Source organism: Asparagus officinalis, chromosome 7 (genome assembly GCF_001876935.1).
Source record: "Asparagus officinalis chromosome 7, Aspof.V1, whole genome shotgun sequence".
NCBI lineage: Eukaryota > Viridiplantae > Streptophyta > Magnoliopsida > Asparagales > Asparagaceae > Asparagus > Asparagus officinalis.
The window spans coordinates 62,410,760-62,425,072 of NC_033800.1; the positions used below are offsets into that span (position 1 = coordinate 62,410,760).

At 35.3% G+C, this 14,313-nt stretch overlaps 1 protein-coding gene across 2 annotated transcripts; it reads left to right on the plus strand.

The window, feature by feature from the left end:
* LOC109850292 lies at positions 7,833 to 12,903 on the plus strand. 2 transcript variants are annotated; one of them, XM_020420272.1, is made up of 4 exons: positions 7,833 to 7,946; positions 8,024 to 8,185; positions 9,510 to 9,697; positions 12,392 to 12,903. In XM_020420272.1, exons 1-4 carry the CDS (start codon positions 7,864 to 7,866, stop codon positions 12,580 to 12,582), a joined length of 624 nt encoding a protein of 207 aa, XP_020275861.1. In that variant the 5' UTR covers positions 7,833 to 7,863; the 3' UTR covers positions 12,583 to 12,903. The 2 variants fall into 2 exon arrangements, with proteins under 2 accessions (XP_020275861.1, XP_020275862.1); XM_020420273.1 differs by having other exon boundaries at positions 12,395 to 12,903.

Genomic DNA, 14,313 nt, shown 5'->3' on the forward strand with positions numbered 1-14,313 from the left:
CATGTTAACCATAACTTATAACATGTTCTTATTAAGTACAATACAGAAATCAAAAAACATTGTATAAATATAGTTATAACTAGATAAGTTAATGTTAATCTATGAAGAGTAGCATATAAGTATCACATTACACCCCACATATTTGGATAAGTTATACAAACAAAAGTTAAAGATTGCTTTTTTTTGTCTAGCTAAGATTCTTCCTCGACCTTTACAACTATGGTTGATGCACTCTCCTTTAATTCTAGGTCATCCGTATCTAGTGTGCCACTGAGCTTTTTTAATTCTCAACCTTCTATTATCATCTTTGCTGTAAGTCTTGTGTGTACTACCTCCGACGAATCATCAATAGGCGTAACATGTAGTACATCACGAATCATCAATAGGCGTAACATGCAGTACATCACCTTTTTGGAGAATAGCTCGTACATAAAGGTAAATGTATATTCCACAGTCATAGCTATAGATCACAAAATATGAAACTTATTGGTGGTTAGTTTATGTTGGCGAAAATTCTTTAATAAAGTGACAGAATTCATTTGTAACATACGTTCTCTTTTGAGGCTCGCATGGGATTGCCTTATATTGATATGTCCTCCAAACTTTATCAAGATCAAATACGGCCTTCACATGGTCCATGAAGTTGATAATTTTATTAACATGCTCAAGGTAAGAACTATGAGTTGACGAGCTATAGTGCAAAATAACATTTTCATCCAATCTAATTTTGATAAAATACCAATGGTCATGATGAACAATTGGGGCAATGAGAATTGATCGGCCATCGGCAATATGCTTTTGTATATAAACTTTATATAGTTACTGAAGATCAGGATGGTCTCCATAGAGTGAATGTAATTTTACAAAAATAAGACAATAAACAGGAGCAGTTATTTATCATGCTAACATATTAGTTTTCAACGGTGTAACTTAAGGCAATACGTAACATGTTATCCACAACACGTAACGTGTTAACCATAATAATTTATATTTTAACTATTACATAAAAAATGATAACTATAATTGGTTACATGTTAACTATAATATGAATGTTGTTAACTGTAACATGTAACACTTGAACTTTAATAAGCACCATGTTAACTATAACCTATAACGTGTTAACTATAACCTATAACGTGTTAACTATAAATGAACCATGATAACTATAACATGTAATATGTTAACTGTAACAAGCAACATGTTAACTATAATTTGCAACATGCTATCCATAAGTTGTAACATATAAAAAGTTAAGGAATTTGAGTAACAAGCTTATGCAGAAAAATAATGACACAAACCCGTACTGTTTGTTTATAGCAGAGTTCTCATGCTTCTGTAATCATGACTGTATTCTATCTAATAGCACCTCAATTACCTATCATAAAATACAAAAGTTAATCTTTCAAATCATAAATGATTCACCATAACACGTGTTTAAAGATGCAAGTTCCTTTGTCATCGATCCTTCCTCCTCGGATCAAGTAAAGGAGTTCCTTCCTCATAATAGTGTTATTCGTTGTTACGATGACATCCAATTGTTGGCCTTCTTATTTTGATGATGTTTAACAAACAATTTACCACTAATATTATTTGTCTAGTATTTGTATTTTCTTATTTATTATAGACAAACAACGTTGTTGGAGGATGGATGGAATAGCGCTTCAACGACGATATCAAATGGAGGTTGGCGGAATTGTGGAGTGAAGCAACATACAATTCAAGTTAAAGATCAAGTTCAAGCTTCATCCGCAAATATATCAAGTCAAGCCTATTGAAGATCAAGATCAAGCTTTGGTATATTTAGTTTAGGTTTTATATTATGTGTGTTAGATACTCTAAGCTCAATATCATATACACACACATTTATTGGTTTCTTCGTATATATATATATAGTCATATATATATATCATGTGTTTTGAGATTTTATGATTATATATATGAAATTATATAATTCATATTTTCTATTGTGTTTTTGAAAACATTGCATAGAATATGTAATTTTGTGAAAATATTGTCTTATTAGTTTATAGACTTCAATATCAGTTTATACATGTTTTACTAAGTCTATAAAAACATTTCACAAAGTTTCAAAAGTTGGTTTACGTCAAAACATCAAAATTCAAGTATTTCATATTTTCATGTTTTGGACTATTTTGTAAAATAATGATATTTTTCATTTGGGAAGTCCTTTTTGGAAACCAGTCATTGTAGCATGTTTATTATCATGTCTATAATCATTCCCCAAAGTTTTATATTTTTTGGAATTTGTTTAATATTTTTAAACAGTGTTTTAAAATCAGCAAATCAGATTTTTCATGTATCAGATTTCGGTCGACCGCACCGGTCGACCGCTCATATGTTCTTTGGTCAGTGGGCAGCAGAAAGTCTATCGGTCGACCGGTGCGGTCGACCGAGAGCTAAAAATTTCCATAGGTCGACCGGTGCGGTCGACCGACGAAGTCTCTGCGCGATTTCTTTGTTTGAGATCTGAATCGCGGTCGACCGACAAAATTTCCGGTCGACCGCCAATAGATCTGTTGCTCTCTCTCTCTCTTGTCATCTAGAGAAGTTTTCCTAAACTCAATTCTAGCTTTTATTTATAATTATTTGTTGATTATCATTTCTATTAAAGCTAGTTTTATATTGAGTTTAGATTTGATTTTATCTCATTGTTACACACACCCACTTGAGCTTATTGTATTTGCATACATAGTATATTAGGGTTGTGAGAGATTGTAACATTGAGTTGTGCTTCATTGTGTTCTCATCTATTGTAGAGAACAAATTTATATTTGTTACATTGTGAGTGTTGTAAGGTTTTCGGTGAGCTAGAAAACCGAGTGTGTTGTGAAGTTTTCGGTGAACTAGAAAACCGATTGTGAGGAGTGACGTTGATCGGTGAGCGTTGAAAACCGACACTGTGAGGTGTAAACGTTATTCGGATGAGCGTAGAAAACCCGGTTGTGATAGTGGATTTCTCCCCGGGAGTGGGGAGCGGAGACGTAGGACGGAAGGTCCGAACTCCGTGATCATTTGAGTGTGTTTGAGTTTATCATTGGCGCATTTGCTTTTGCATTTATCTTATATCGCCAATTGTGCATTGCTCATTTATTTCATCCACTATCTAGTTCATTTTGTTTACCCTTGTGTTAGTTTACATATCCTTGCATATATCATATTGTATATCTCTTTGGTAGGATATATCATCTTGTGTTAGTTTTATATCCTTGCATATATCTCATAGCATATCTCATTGCTAGGATATATCCCTTAGTTCATATTGCTTATCCTAGCTCATATAACTTGTTATATTTCATACTTGCTAGGATAACTTATTAATTAATTTTAATTGGCATTTAATCGGATTAGATTAGCATAAGACCCTAATCACCCCCCCCCTCTAGGGTCTAACACCAATTTCCTAAAAAGCATTAAATTATGGTTAGGAAGAGGGTTAACAGCTAAATGATTCAAGTTAACATCTAAAAGCTGAAACATAACATATTCTATTTGGAATAACAACTTATAGCAGAGGGTTAAAAGCTAAATCATAAAAGTTGACATCTAAACTCTGAAACATAACAAGCTACTAGTAACGTTTACAACTTATACAAGAAGGTTAACAGATAGATATTAAATGTTAACATCTTAAAAATGTAAAATAACATATTCCTTTCTAACATTCGCAACTTATAGCAGAGGGTTAACAACTAAATTAACAAAATTATAGTAAAAATATTAACATTGATCAATACTTACTGGCTATATTTCTGCTTGCAATAATGCGCGAGATATTTGTTCTCCTCAGCTGTGAGTTTAGCTACCACATTGCTTGATATTCTGTAGTTATGTATAAAAGCCATTGTGCTATCCAACACTCGTAAGCTAAACCTACCAACCTCAGGAATCCCCTCATTCATCTTCTTTAAAGCAGCACGATCAACATCTGTCAAATACGTGTTTTTTAACACGTCCCATTTGGCAACACTGTCATCATAGTAAATTGTTATTTCATCTACCTTGTCAGTGACAACAAGTGGTTCATATTTGTGCTCCCCTTTCTTAGATTTTGGTTTCTTTTGTTCGGTGAATGGCGTCTTAACCAGTTATGATCTCTTGGTAGCACTTGTGCTTGGAGCTCTACTCCTATAACTCACATACTTTTTACTGATCGTCTTCTTCGTCCTCTTTATGAAATTGCAGAGTAGGATGTCCTCAATCCCACCTACCCCTGCTGCGTATGCACATCCCCAGTCTGAAGTTGTGTATCCTCCTCCACATCAGCTCTTTTCTCATTCACGCTCGTCCTTTTCATTCTTATTTACTTTGTCTCTCACTTCTTCATTTCCACTAAAATGCTCCTGAAGGTTACCCTCTTCATAATTAGGCATGAACTTATCATCAAAGAAATCTTTATCGTCATCATGCCAGTCAGCTTCATCCATGGTTAGCTTTTCTTTCTTTTACTGTGCAATAAACTTCTTCACATTTTCCTTTATAACTTCAAGATCTATTATGTCACTAAATCCATTGAATCCTTTAACTTTTTCATTAAGCCTACGAATTTCATTCATAAAGGTTTGACAATACAATTTCTTTGAGTGTCTCAGTGCATGACATATTCTCTGATTTAGTTTAGCAGCATTTCTCTAGAATTTGAGCTGCTCCTAAAATGGTAACTCCTTAATCTCATATTCCCTTTGAATAGCATCATCAATAGCGTTTGATATAATCTGTAATTTATTAAAAAAGAAAATAGTTAACAATTACTTATAAAGGTTAACAGCTAAAGGCCTACAGTTAACACATACTACTTAAATCCAGACAAATACTAGATACAATTCACATATACGTGGTAATTATTAACATGCAATCAAGTAACATTAACATCCTTTCATCAAAGCTAATAGTTTGTCTGATATGCTTAATACTTAAAATGACAAACTTAATATACACTGGTTTAGATCTTACCAAACCTGTTGATGATCTCTTCTTTTCTTCCCTCTTTTCTTCCTTCTTTTCTTCCCTCTTTTCTTCCTTCTTTTCTTCTCCAGTCTATTTCCTCCTATCAGCTTTCTTCTCCTTGATAACTTTTTTCGGAGAAGGTGGTATCTGATGCTTCTTTACTAGGAGTGGTAAAATCCCTTTTCTTCTATTCCTTAATGAACCATCTTCCCTCATATTGGCCTTCTGAGTGGATATTTTTTAACCCATGGGCCAAATTCAGTTATCGGTTTTTGTACTACAGCAATGCTAGCTTTTTTAGTTTTTACAACAATTGTGTCCTTTCGAAGAGATCCAAACTTCTCTCTAATGATCACCCAGTTAGTGAGTGGTGGCTTGAATCTATTGCTCATGACATATTTTTTAATCCATGTCATTTCGTAGTACCATAGTTGCAAATAAATTGTTCAAATTAATCAGTTAATATGCACTACTAATCTTTTTAACATGAATATAGTTAATAGAACTAAACTAAAATATACTGAAATATATTTAACAGAACTAAACTAAAATATAATTAACACTAACCTCACAAACCTTAACACTAACCTTAATATAGTTAACATGAACTAGTTAATATTAATTACCTTTAACTTTAGTTGATAGAATACATATAAATGTTCACAGGTTAACCATAACAATAAAAAAGTTAATACAACTTACAACAATCAAAGACATGCATCCAAGCACATGTGAAACCCCTGGTTTGTTCAGACATTCCCTAGCAATCTTAATTCCTTTTCTTCGTCTGGTCATAAATGTATTTCCCCCAGGCCACATTCTTTACTCTTTCAATGCAATCAACATATTTGAACAAGAGCCTAGGGATTCCTTGGACATTGCTAGGGCACCAAATCATCGAACATTGATAAAGAATTTGTAGAAACACAAAATCTTCAATATCCTTCTTCTTTTTTGATTCAACAAGAGATTCTAGTAGCCCTTCCACATATTTTCGCATATTCTTTGGTGATTCTTTTTCATTTCTAGTAAATTGCTCAGCAAAATACTCCATCCAAATCCTAGTGTAGGGATCTTTATTGCTGTAAATTATTTCCCTGTCAATTGGGAAACCAGTGTGTTCATGAACCTAGTCCAAATTAAAATTAACTATCATTTATCTCCCACTTTCAACATCGGGCAGAGCAAACATCACTTCATCTCCTACATAGTGACTCAAAACAAGTTCAAATGTGGGTCGATCTACTGTTGGGGGACCAAATATTACATAATGCTCAAATGTGCACCCTTGGTGTGCATCCCAGTGACACTGTCTCATTCTCGGTTCAAGTACTTTCTTAAAATTATAATATGCGCTGAAACTAGCGGTAGGTCTAATTTCATCAGCATCACTAGACTTTTTCCTATAGTGAAATTTAACATTTAACATCAATCTATCTAAACTTAACATCCAATAGCCAATAGTAACAACCAACAATGAAATGTAACAGTTACGTTATACACCTTAACAATCATTCACTAGACTTGTTATCGAACAATAAAACTTAATGCATAATGTGTAAAGTCAGGTATCAGATACCAATATCATTAACCAATGTCCAGAGTTAACAGTTTATAAGAAACGTTAGTAGGTTATAACAAAACGTACAGCCAATCATTCATTTCTAACATTAATATGTTATATTTCACAGATCCATGCATATAGTTCACAACACACCAACATTAATCTGTAACATCAATCTATCTAAATTGGAAAATTTAACGCCAACTTACTTCTTTCTGAATTTCTTTAATTCCTGTTTTAAACTTGGAATTTTTCTTTTTCTTGGTAACCGCTTTTGCATGTGCAACAAGGTCTGGGTGGCTTCATCAGTGTTGCCATTCCTTGATGATGACGCATGGGTGGACGAAGACTTGGAGGGGGAGGGAGATGAGAGAGCAGATGGTCCATGATCGGTCTTAGACGACAAAGGGGGTACAATTCTTGGAAGGCGAGGGGGATCTTTACCAGTCGACGACAGTCGACGTCGGCGAGGGGGGGTCTTTAACGGTGGTCGAAGGCGAGTCTTGTCGCTTGTCATTCATCGGTGCAGGTTCCTGCTCTTACAGCGACGGAGAAGTGAACAACTTTGTATTCATCGTCTTTTATTAATGAAGTTGGGGAATCTGGGTTCGCCGTTGATTTTTCGGCCATTTTCTGCCGATTGTGACAAAACCCTAGAGTGGAGATTTAGGAATTTCGCTAGCTACTGTTAACCATAGAGAGAGAGATAGAGTGCGGGAGGGAGGGAGGTGGGGGGAGAGAGAGAGAGAGAGAGAGAGAGAGAGAGAGAGAGAGAGAGAGAGTGGCGGGCGCGCTTACCAAAATCGGGGCACTATAGCGGTAACCGGTTAGGGATAGAATATGGTTTAAAAAAATTCTCTCAAGTTGCTGAGTTGGCGAGGCTGAAACGAAATTTGGGCACTGTAGCGGTAACCGGTTAGGGATAGAATAGGGTTTAAAAAAATTCTCTCAAGTTGCTGAGTTGGTAGGGCTGAAACAAAAATTTATAACGTATTTTGGGTTTATACACATGGGTAAAAGTAAATGGGGCTGCTACACATGACTTTTCTAGATTTGGAGCGTTGAAGCAATTTTCCTAGAATTTTCAGTCTTAATAAAAGTGAAAATATGTTGCTCATGATGAGTTGTACGTGGAAGTGTAATAACTAGCGACAACAGGTGTTTCTTCTAGTTTTCTATTTCTTCGCTGCGAGGATTGCCGCAAAGTCGGCCCACTTCATTTGAGCCCACAGTAAACTATAAGCCCGCAAACTCAAATAAATAAAAATAAACAGGCCCAAGTTATTTAGAGGGAACCTTCTAATTTTCCCTCGTCACATCGCGCGGACGAAAAGATGCTGAGACGAGAACTAAGTTCTCTTTCTTCATCGTCGAGTTCTAGGGTTTTACATCAACTTCTTCGATCTCAAAATCACAGGTAACGATAATAATAAAATAACATTTTATTATCATATCAGATTCTTTGTAATGACGAGAGATTTGGTCTTGTTTCAGATTCTCGTCGTCTTCAACGGAGGGGATCGGAGGCCATGCGAGCAGCAAGGGGAGCAGATCATTGCTACGGCGGCGAGCGATTCCGATCGTACTTCTGAGCGTCACCGGAGGATTCGCCCTCAGCGCTCTCAACGATCTTGCCATCTTTCATGGCTGCAGCAGGTACAATTAGATCACCATGTTTAACGATGGATTTTTTTTTTTGTGATATTTGAATGGTTTTTAGCAATTTTATGTATTTTTTTAAGCTGCAAAAAAATTATGAACCTTGATTCAAACTTTCTCTGTTTGAATTACAAAGTTAGACACATTCTATTGTTCAGTGTCGGATCTATTTAACTAAAAACAAAAGCGTAATGTTATAGAACTGTAGTACCTGATGGGAATGCTAATTCAGTACACTTTACAAAACTAAGCATTTTCACTAATGAATTACTTAAATGGGCTAAAAATTCAAACGGGCTGCAAATTGTTTAGTGATTATATAGATAAGGGGCTTAAATATTTTAAAAACTTTGTGCCGCTGGGTGTGTAGTGTGCTGTGGGGGGCGGTGGGAGCGGCTGGGGTGGTCTGTCTGACAACTTGTGTACGCGCACGTTGGTGTGTTTTTTGGGGGGGCGTTGAAGGAGCGAGTGGGGGGCCCAGGGCATATCTATGCTTGAAAGAACTCTAAAGGAAATTTCATATTGTTGGGGGTGCAACTGGCCTCCTAACTCATATCATAAAGTAATTCCATCTTGCTATTGATGACGATTCATGGCCTTAAAGAGGAGCTCAACTGTCCATGTATCTGATAATTAATTAAAGATGTTAATATCACAAGGCATCTGAAAACACATAGATTGATCATCTAATTTAGTTTGCCACAAGATCAGCTATTTGGAAATGGGTTTAATCTGCCTCTTTCGTTTTATATTTGCTTCTGTGTTGGATGCAGTTCCCTTTTTATGACATTCATACTCTTTAGTTGCACGATCTTAAGGTAATGAGGGTCTTTCTACAAGAGAAAATGAAAACTCCATCCAATATTTTCTATAGCTAGGAATTTGGCAATGAATTGGATGGTTTGACATTACATTAATGCCTCTATTATTATTTTTAGTCAAATACTTAATAGATACCCGTGCTCCATGTTAGTTCCCATTTTGATGAAAAGGCTCAGGTGATGGTCATGATTGGGGATCTTAGGTCATGTCGACCCATGTCCTAATCTTGGTACTAAAGGTTCTGATACTTGCTTACAACAGTATGGTGACCTTGTATAATCAAAAACTGTTGCAGGATACATCAGACTAATGGCATGACATAGTCGTGCATTAGAAGTCAATATGCAATAAATACTGATGCATGCTTATGCTAATATACACATTCAATTCTATAGTTTGGTAAGATATATATAGGATGATCCCGTTTAATTGTTGTAATGTAAATGTTGTGAAGTGAAGAAACAGTTCAACTAAACCTCTGTGTTTGTTGTCCTTTCAGTAAGGCAATTGAAAAGGCTAGTCAGAACGAGAAGATTGTAGAAGCTCTTGGTGAGCCAATTGTAAGAGGCCCATGGTATGATGCTACTCTTGCAGTTGGTGTTAGGAGGAACACAGTTTCTTGCACATTTCCAGTATTTGGACCTCAAGGATCTGGCGTCTTCCAATTGAAGGCTGTTCGCACTGGAGGTCAGTCCCAGTCTTAATTAACATTGTGAGTTTCAGCTTATCTAGTGTCTTCTTATCTAAGTCAAATCTATTATATTCTTTTAATATAAGATAGTCTATTATTTTATCTTCACTTCGCTGTGCAATTTGCTCTATATTTTGTAGAGATTAAAGTATTCACCTCGTCTTGCAATTAATTTTAGTTACAGAATAATAGCAGTTGATGGTTGTTCTTCAATTTCAATCTTTCTATGATTGATTGGATGCTGTCATAATATGTAGTTCTCCAATTTTGCTAAGCAGTAACAATGTCTATTATAGATCAGTTTACTTTAGATTTTCTCTGAATTCATACTGTTGTTTGTTTTTTCATGTTTCTCTTTTAAATATTGATGAACAAAAGAAAACATTTTTTTTAATTGACAAAGTCTCAAAGTATCATCACTGTTTAGCCTTGTTCGGACAACCTGACTATCGTGTGACTATTTTTAGGCAACTATGCTAGTCAACTATTTGCAGTGTAACTTTATGTATTAGTATATTTTTGTGATGGAGTGCCACATCCATTTCCCAACTTAACAAGTAACGAATATGTTTTGTTTCTAGCTTACATTTTAAGCTTGTTTGTTTCATATCAGTATGTATATGTGGTATTATTCTTGAGGCTTATATATTCTTTTGAATCTTTGAAAATCGTGAACTGGATTTCTTGCAAAAAGGAAGTGTATATGAAGACCTAATGAATTAATTGAACATTGCAAGACGTCTGAGAATTTAACACTCATTGGTGGAGTAATCCATGGTAGATATCTTGATTTTGCAGTTGGAAAATCGTTGTGATGACTAGTTTATATGCTTGTCATGAAATCCCCAAGTTGCTATGACTCTTGAGTGGTTCCCTTTCTATTCCTTCAAATTGATATTTCTAATTAGTCATGTATGACCAATCCATTCTTGTTATGATAAAAACTGCAATGGTTTCATATGTTTCATTAATATATTTTGACTTATCTTTATACTGTTTGTTAAATCAACCTGGTTTTGTAAATTAGTGATTCTAAATCTACGTAGTCTATTGTGGATTAGTGATTCATTTATCTTTCCTTTTGTTGCTCTTAGATGTTTTCTTGTTGTCATCTTTGTCATGGTTGTATTTAAGCGTTTTCCTAACGCATTTTTTTCTTGTCACGCCCTGGCCCTGCAAGCCCATTGCGCGATGTAAGCCCTAAGACCCACTGAGTGCAACACATGGTTTGGCTCAATTCACTGTCAAAATTGATTAGTCAATGTTGCACTTGACTCATTGAACTTAACATTATAAACTGTTCAATTACTCAATTAATATCTGATGTGAGACTAAATCTTGGGGTATCACAATCAGCCCACCTTAATTATGAGATGTTCTCGTCGTGGCATGACAATTGGTCCATTCCAGCGTCACCACCAGACAATTTGGACTGTAGAGATAGCCTCTCCAGGCTTCTAGAGGTGGCTCCCACTATATTCACGCAGTGTAGCACTTAGTCTCGCATAACACTTAGTTTCACATTTCTGGCTGACTGGCTGGCTAACTACTCTGATACCATTTATCACGCCCTGGGCTCGAGAGCGCGTTGGCGCGATGTAAGCCTTGGGACCTAGACAACATGTTGTTTAGCTCAATCCACTGTCAAAATTGCATAGTTAATGTTGCACTTAACTACTTGGACTTACACTATAAACCATTCAAGCACTTGATCAATATCCGATGGGGGCTAAATCTTGGGTATCACAGTTCTTAGGTTATCATACTTTCTTTCTGTGCTTATCAAGTTTTCTAAACGTATCCAGAATTTTGATTATAACACTTAGCTGTATTACTGCTGACCATCAAACTTGAGAGTTGAGATTACACGGCCATTCAGGAAATCACATATGCGCCTGTTTATAGTAGTTAACTTCTCTTTTAGCATAACCCACTATCTCGATGGGTACCATTTTTGTTGAAATTTTTACTTGAGTTCTACCCTTCTGGTTATTGAATGACATTTGCCTTCATCATGCTCTACGTGCTCTGAAAATTAGATAAAACAGAGAAACATGTGATGCAATTAAAATTGTCTTTACATTCTTGGTGATCCAAGGTCCTTGAATCCAAAGTTTCTCTTGCTTGATATTACTTCCCAGGCCGAAATAGTAAAGAGGCAGGGGAGGATCTTTTTATTCTTTGGGGGTCAGGAATTTCCTGTGGCATATTATCTTGTCATGAATGTATCCAACAGAGTAGTGACACGTTAAATAGCTTTAAGTGGAGAAAAGCTTGGTGATATAGTCTTCGTATTGTTGTTAATACTAACTTATAAAGTGATATTTTTTTTAAATATTATTTTACAAACCAATATAGCCAACTAGAGGGGCATATTGAATAGTTCACAATATTGTTTTTCACCCTTATCAAGCTGACATCAATTGATTGTTAACACTCCACAAGTTAATGTTTCCCACTGTTTTTGAGAAGCTCTCTAGTCTCTATGAATACAGTCTAATACTTTCAATATTCTGCACTATTTTTGCTTAGAATTATTAGCATATTGGACATACTCTATCAGTCCATTGCTTACATTACTTCAATCTGATGCTCTTCATATCATTAGAAATCTCAAAGCCTGATACAAGTGTTAAAATTTCATCCATTTTGTAAACATGAATAATGATTACATCTCTCTTCTGCTGCAGAAGACAGTTTGTTTTCCTTCTTACGGCATCATGACTGGGACATTCTTGTCATGGAAGCTCAACTCCATGTCCCTAAGGAAGGTGATAAACCCCAGAATTCCCATGTAAGTCTTACAGACGTCATTTCTCCTGCTGGCCAACCAGAATGCAAAGAATGCAGGTCATCAAACTCTGGAGCCCTTGAGAAGTGAACAATATGCCCTGCAAAGACAGCTCATCTTCTTTGCTTTCTTGAAATTGTGCAAGTCTTTAATTCATTTCTTTATTAAAACTTTGAAAGTGCCATAAAAAGGGTGGAAAAAGAAGTAGCGAAATAATGACACTGATGGTGGGTTCTGGACTAAATTCATTCTTGAATGGAAAACAAATTCTAACCCTAACCCACCTGACAAACAATTTGAATTGTAAGAAACTACAGATCTGGTGTGTTTTTAGACATTTGAGAAGTCAAATATGTTCATTTTGGAATTTATTAAATTCATTTTTGAATGGAAAGGAAAGAAATTTACTGCTGTGATGTTTATATGTCTTGTCATTACTTTCTTCTTCTCCTTTCCAAATATAAACCAACCAAGAGAAATATTTTGGTTGTTCATTATGTTGGGTCTAATCTTACTTGAGTAATATGTATAGTAGGAAAGGACTGCAAGAAAGACCATGGAGATGACAGGTATGCTTCATTTTCTCTGCTGTTTTCTCTGTTTAAATACAGTTTCTTATGATTAGTTATTAGTTGTGAATAACAAGTGGAACTCGTTTGCGTAGAAGATTTTCTGTGAGCACCTTATGTAATATTTATCAAAAGAAAAAAACAAACAGTTTAGCTAGAACTTATGATTGCTTTCTCTTGATGTGTCATGACAAATAGGAAGGGGGAAAAAAGAGGAATACTCGATAGAAAAGAGAAAAAAAATTTATCAAACTGGTTATGGTGATTCATGCCATGTTATCAGTATTAGAGTGTATGCATTTGTTGCAGTAATTAACTGGGCCTTGTCTGCTTCTTATTCGGCATTCTTGTTTCTTCTAGGTGAACTGTAAACAGTACAACGTAGTTCATGACTTCATTCTTAAAACTACCATTGTAAATCACTGAATCATTTTCATTGACTGTGATTATTCAACATGATCGTCAGCTCGTCTGAAGCTAATCCTCTTGTAATGCTTTACCAAAGTTAGTTGTTATTAAGAATTACGAAAATATTTGGAAAGAGCATAATGGATGCATCAATTGCTTGTATAGGCCTTGCTTTTTGTATCATGTTTATTTTTCATATAGAATTATAAATGTTGCTCGTTAGATACTGTAGCTACAATTATGAAGTCAATATGTTAGCTCTCCTAATACAGATATTATCGACTTTGAATTTGGTGCCATTACTTCCTAATCTTTAGGGAGGATTATTCACTTGGATTTGTGCTTTATTGGTTCCCTTGATTTGTTGGAAGTGATTGAAGAAGACAGCTATCCGTTGAGGTAGTTCCAGTCACAAAGAATTAAATTTTGATGTCTGAATTATTACAAAGCATTCACACTTGTTGAAGCGCACCTGTGCCCTCTCTATTTTATCAAAAAAGCGTTAAAGTTTTTAAAAAAGATTTCTTGGTTGTATTACATCCTGAAAATATTTTGCTGTCACCATGCACTTGAACTGTGTCTGTAAGCAACTGTGGTCAAGGTTGCATTTGTTGAAGGTTATGAGTTGTAATTGAGTTATATCCTCATGTGATGCGCAACATCTTGTGGATGGACCAGTGGTTCTATTGTGATCAGTAACACAATTCTTCAACTAAGAGGCAGCTACAGCTTAATGTTTGATCAAAATTGCTTGAGTAGCTAAGAACTAAATTGTTTTCTTCTGTACTTATTTCCTTTTATGTTTAGATTCAGCATTGTACTAAATTATCAAGAGGAATGAAGG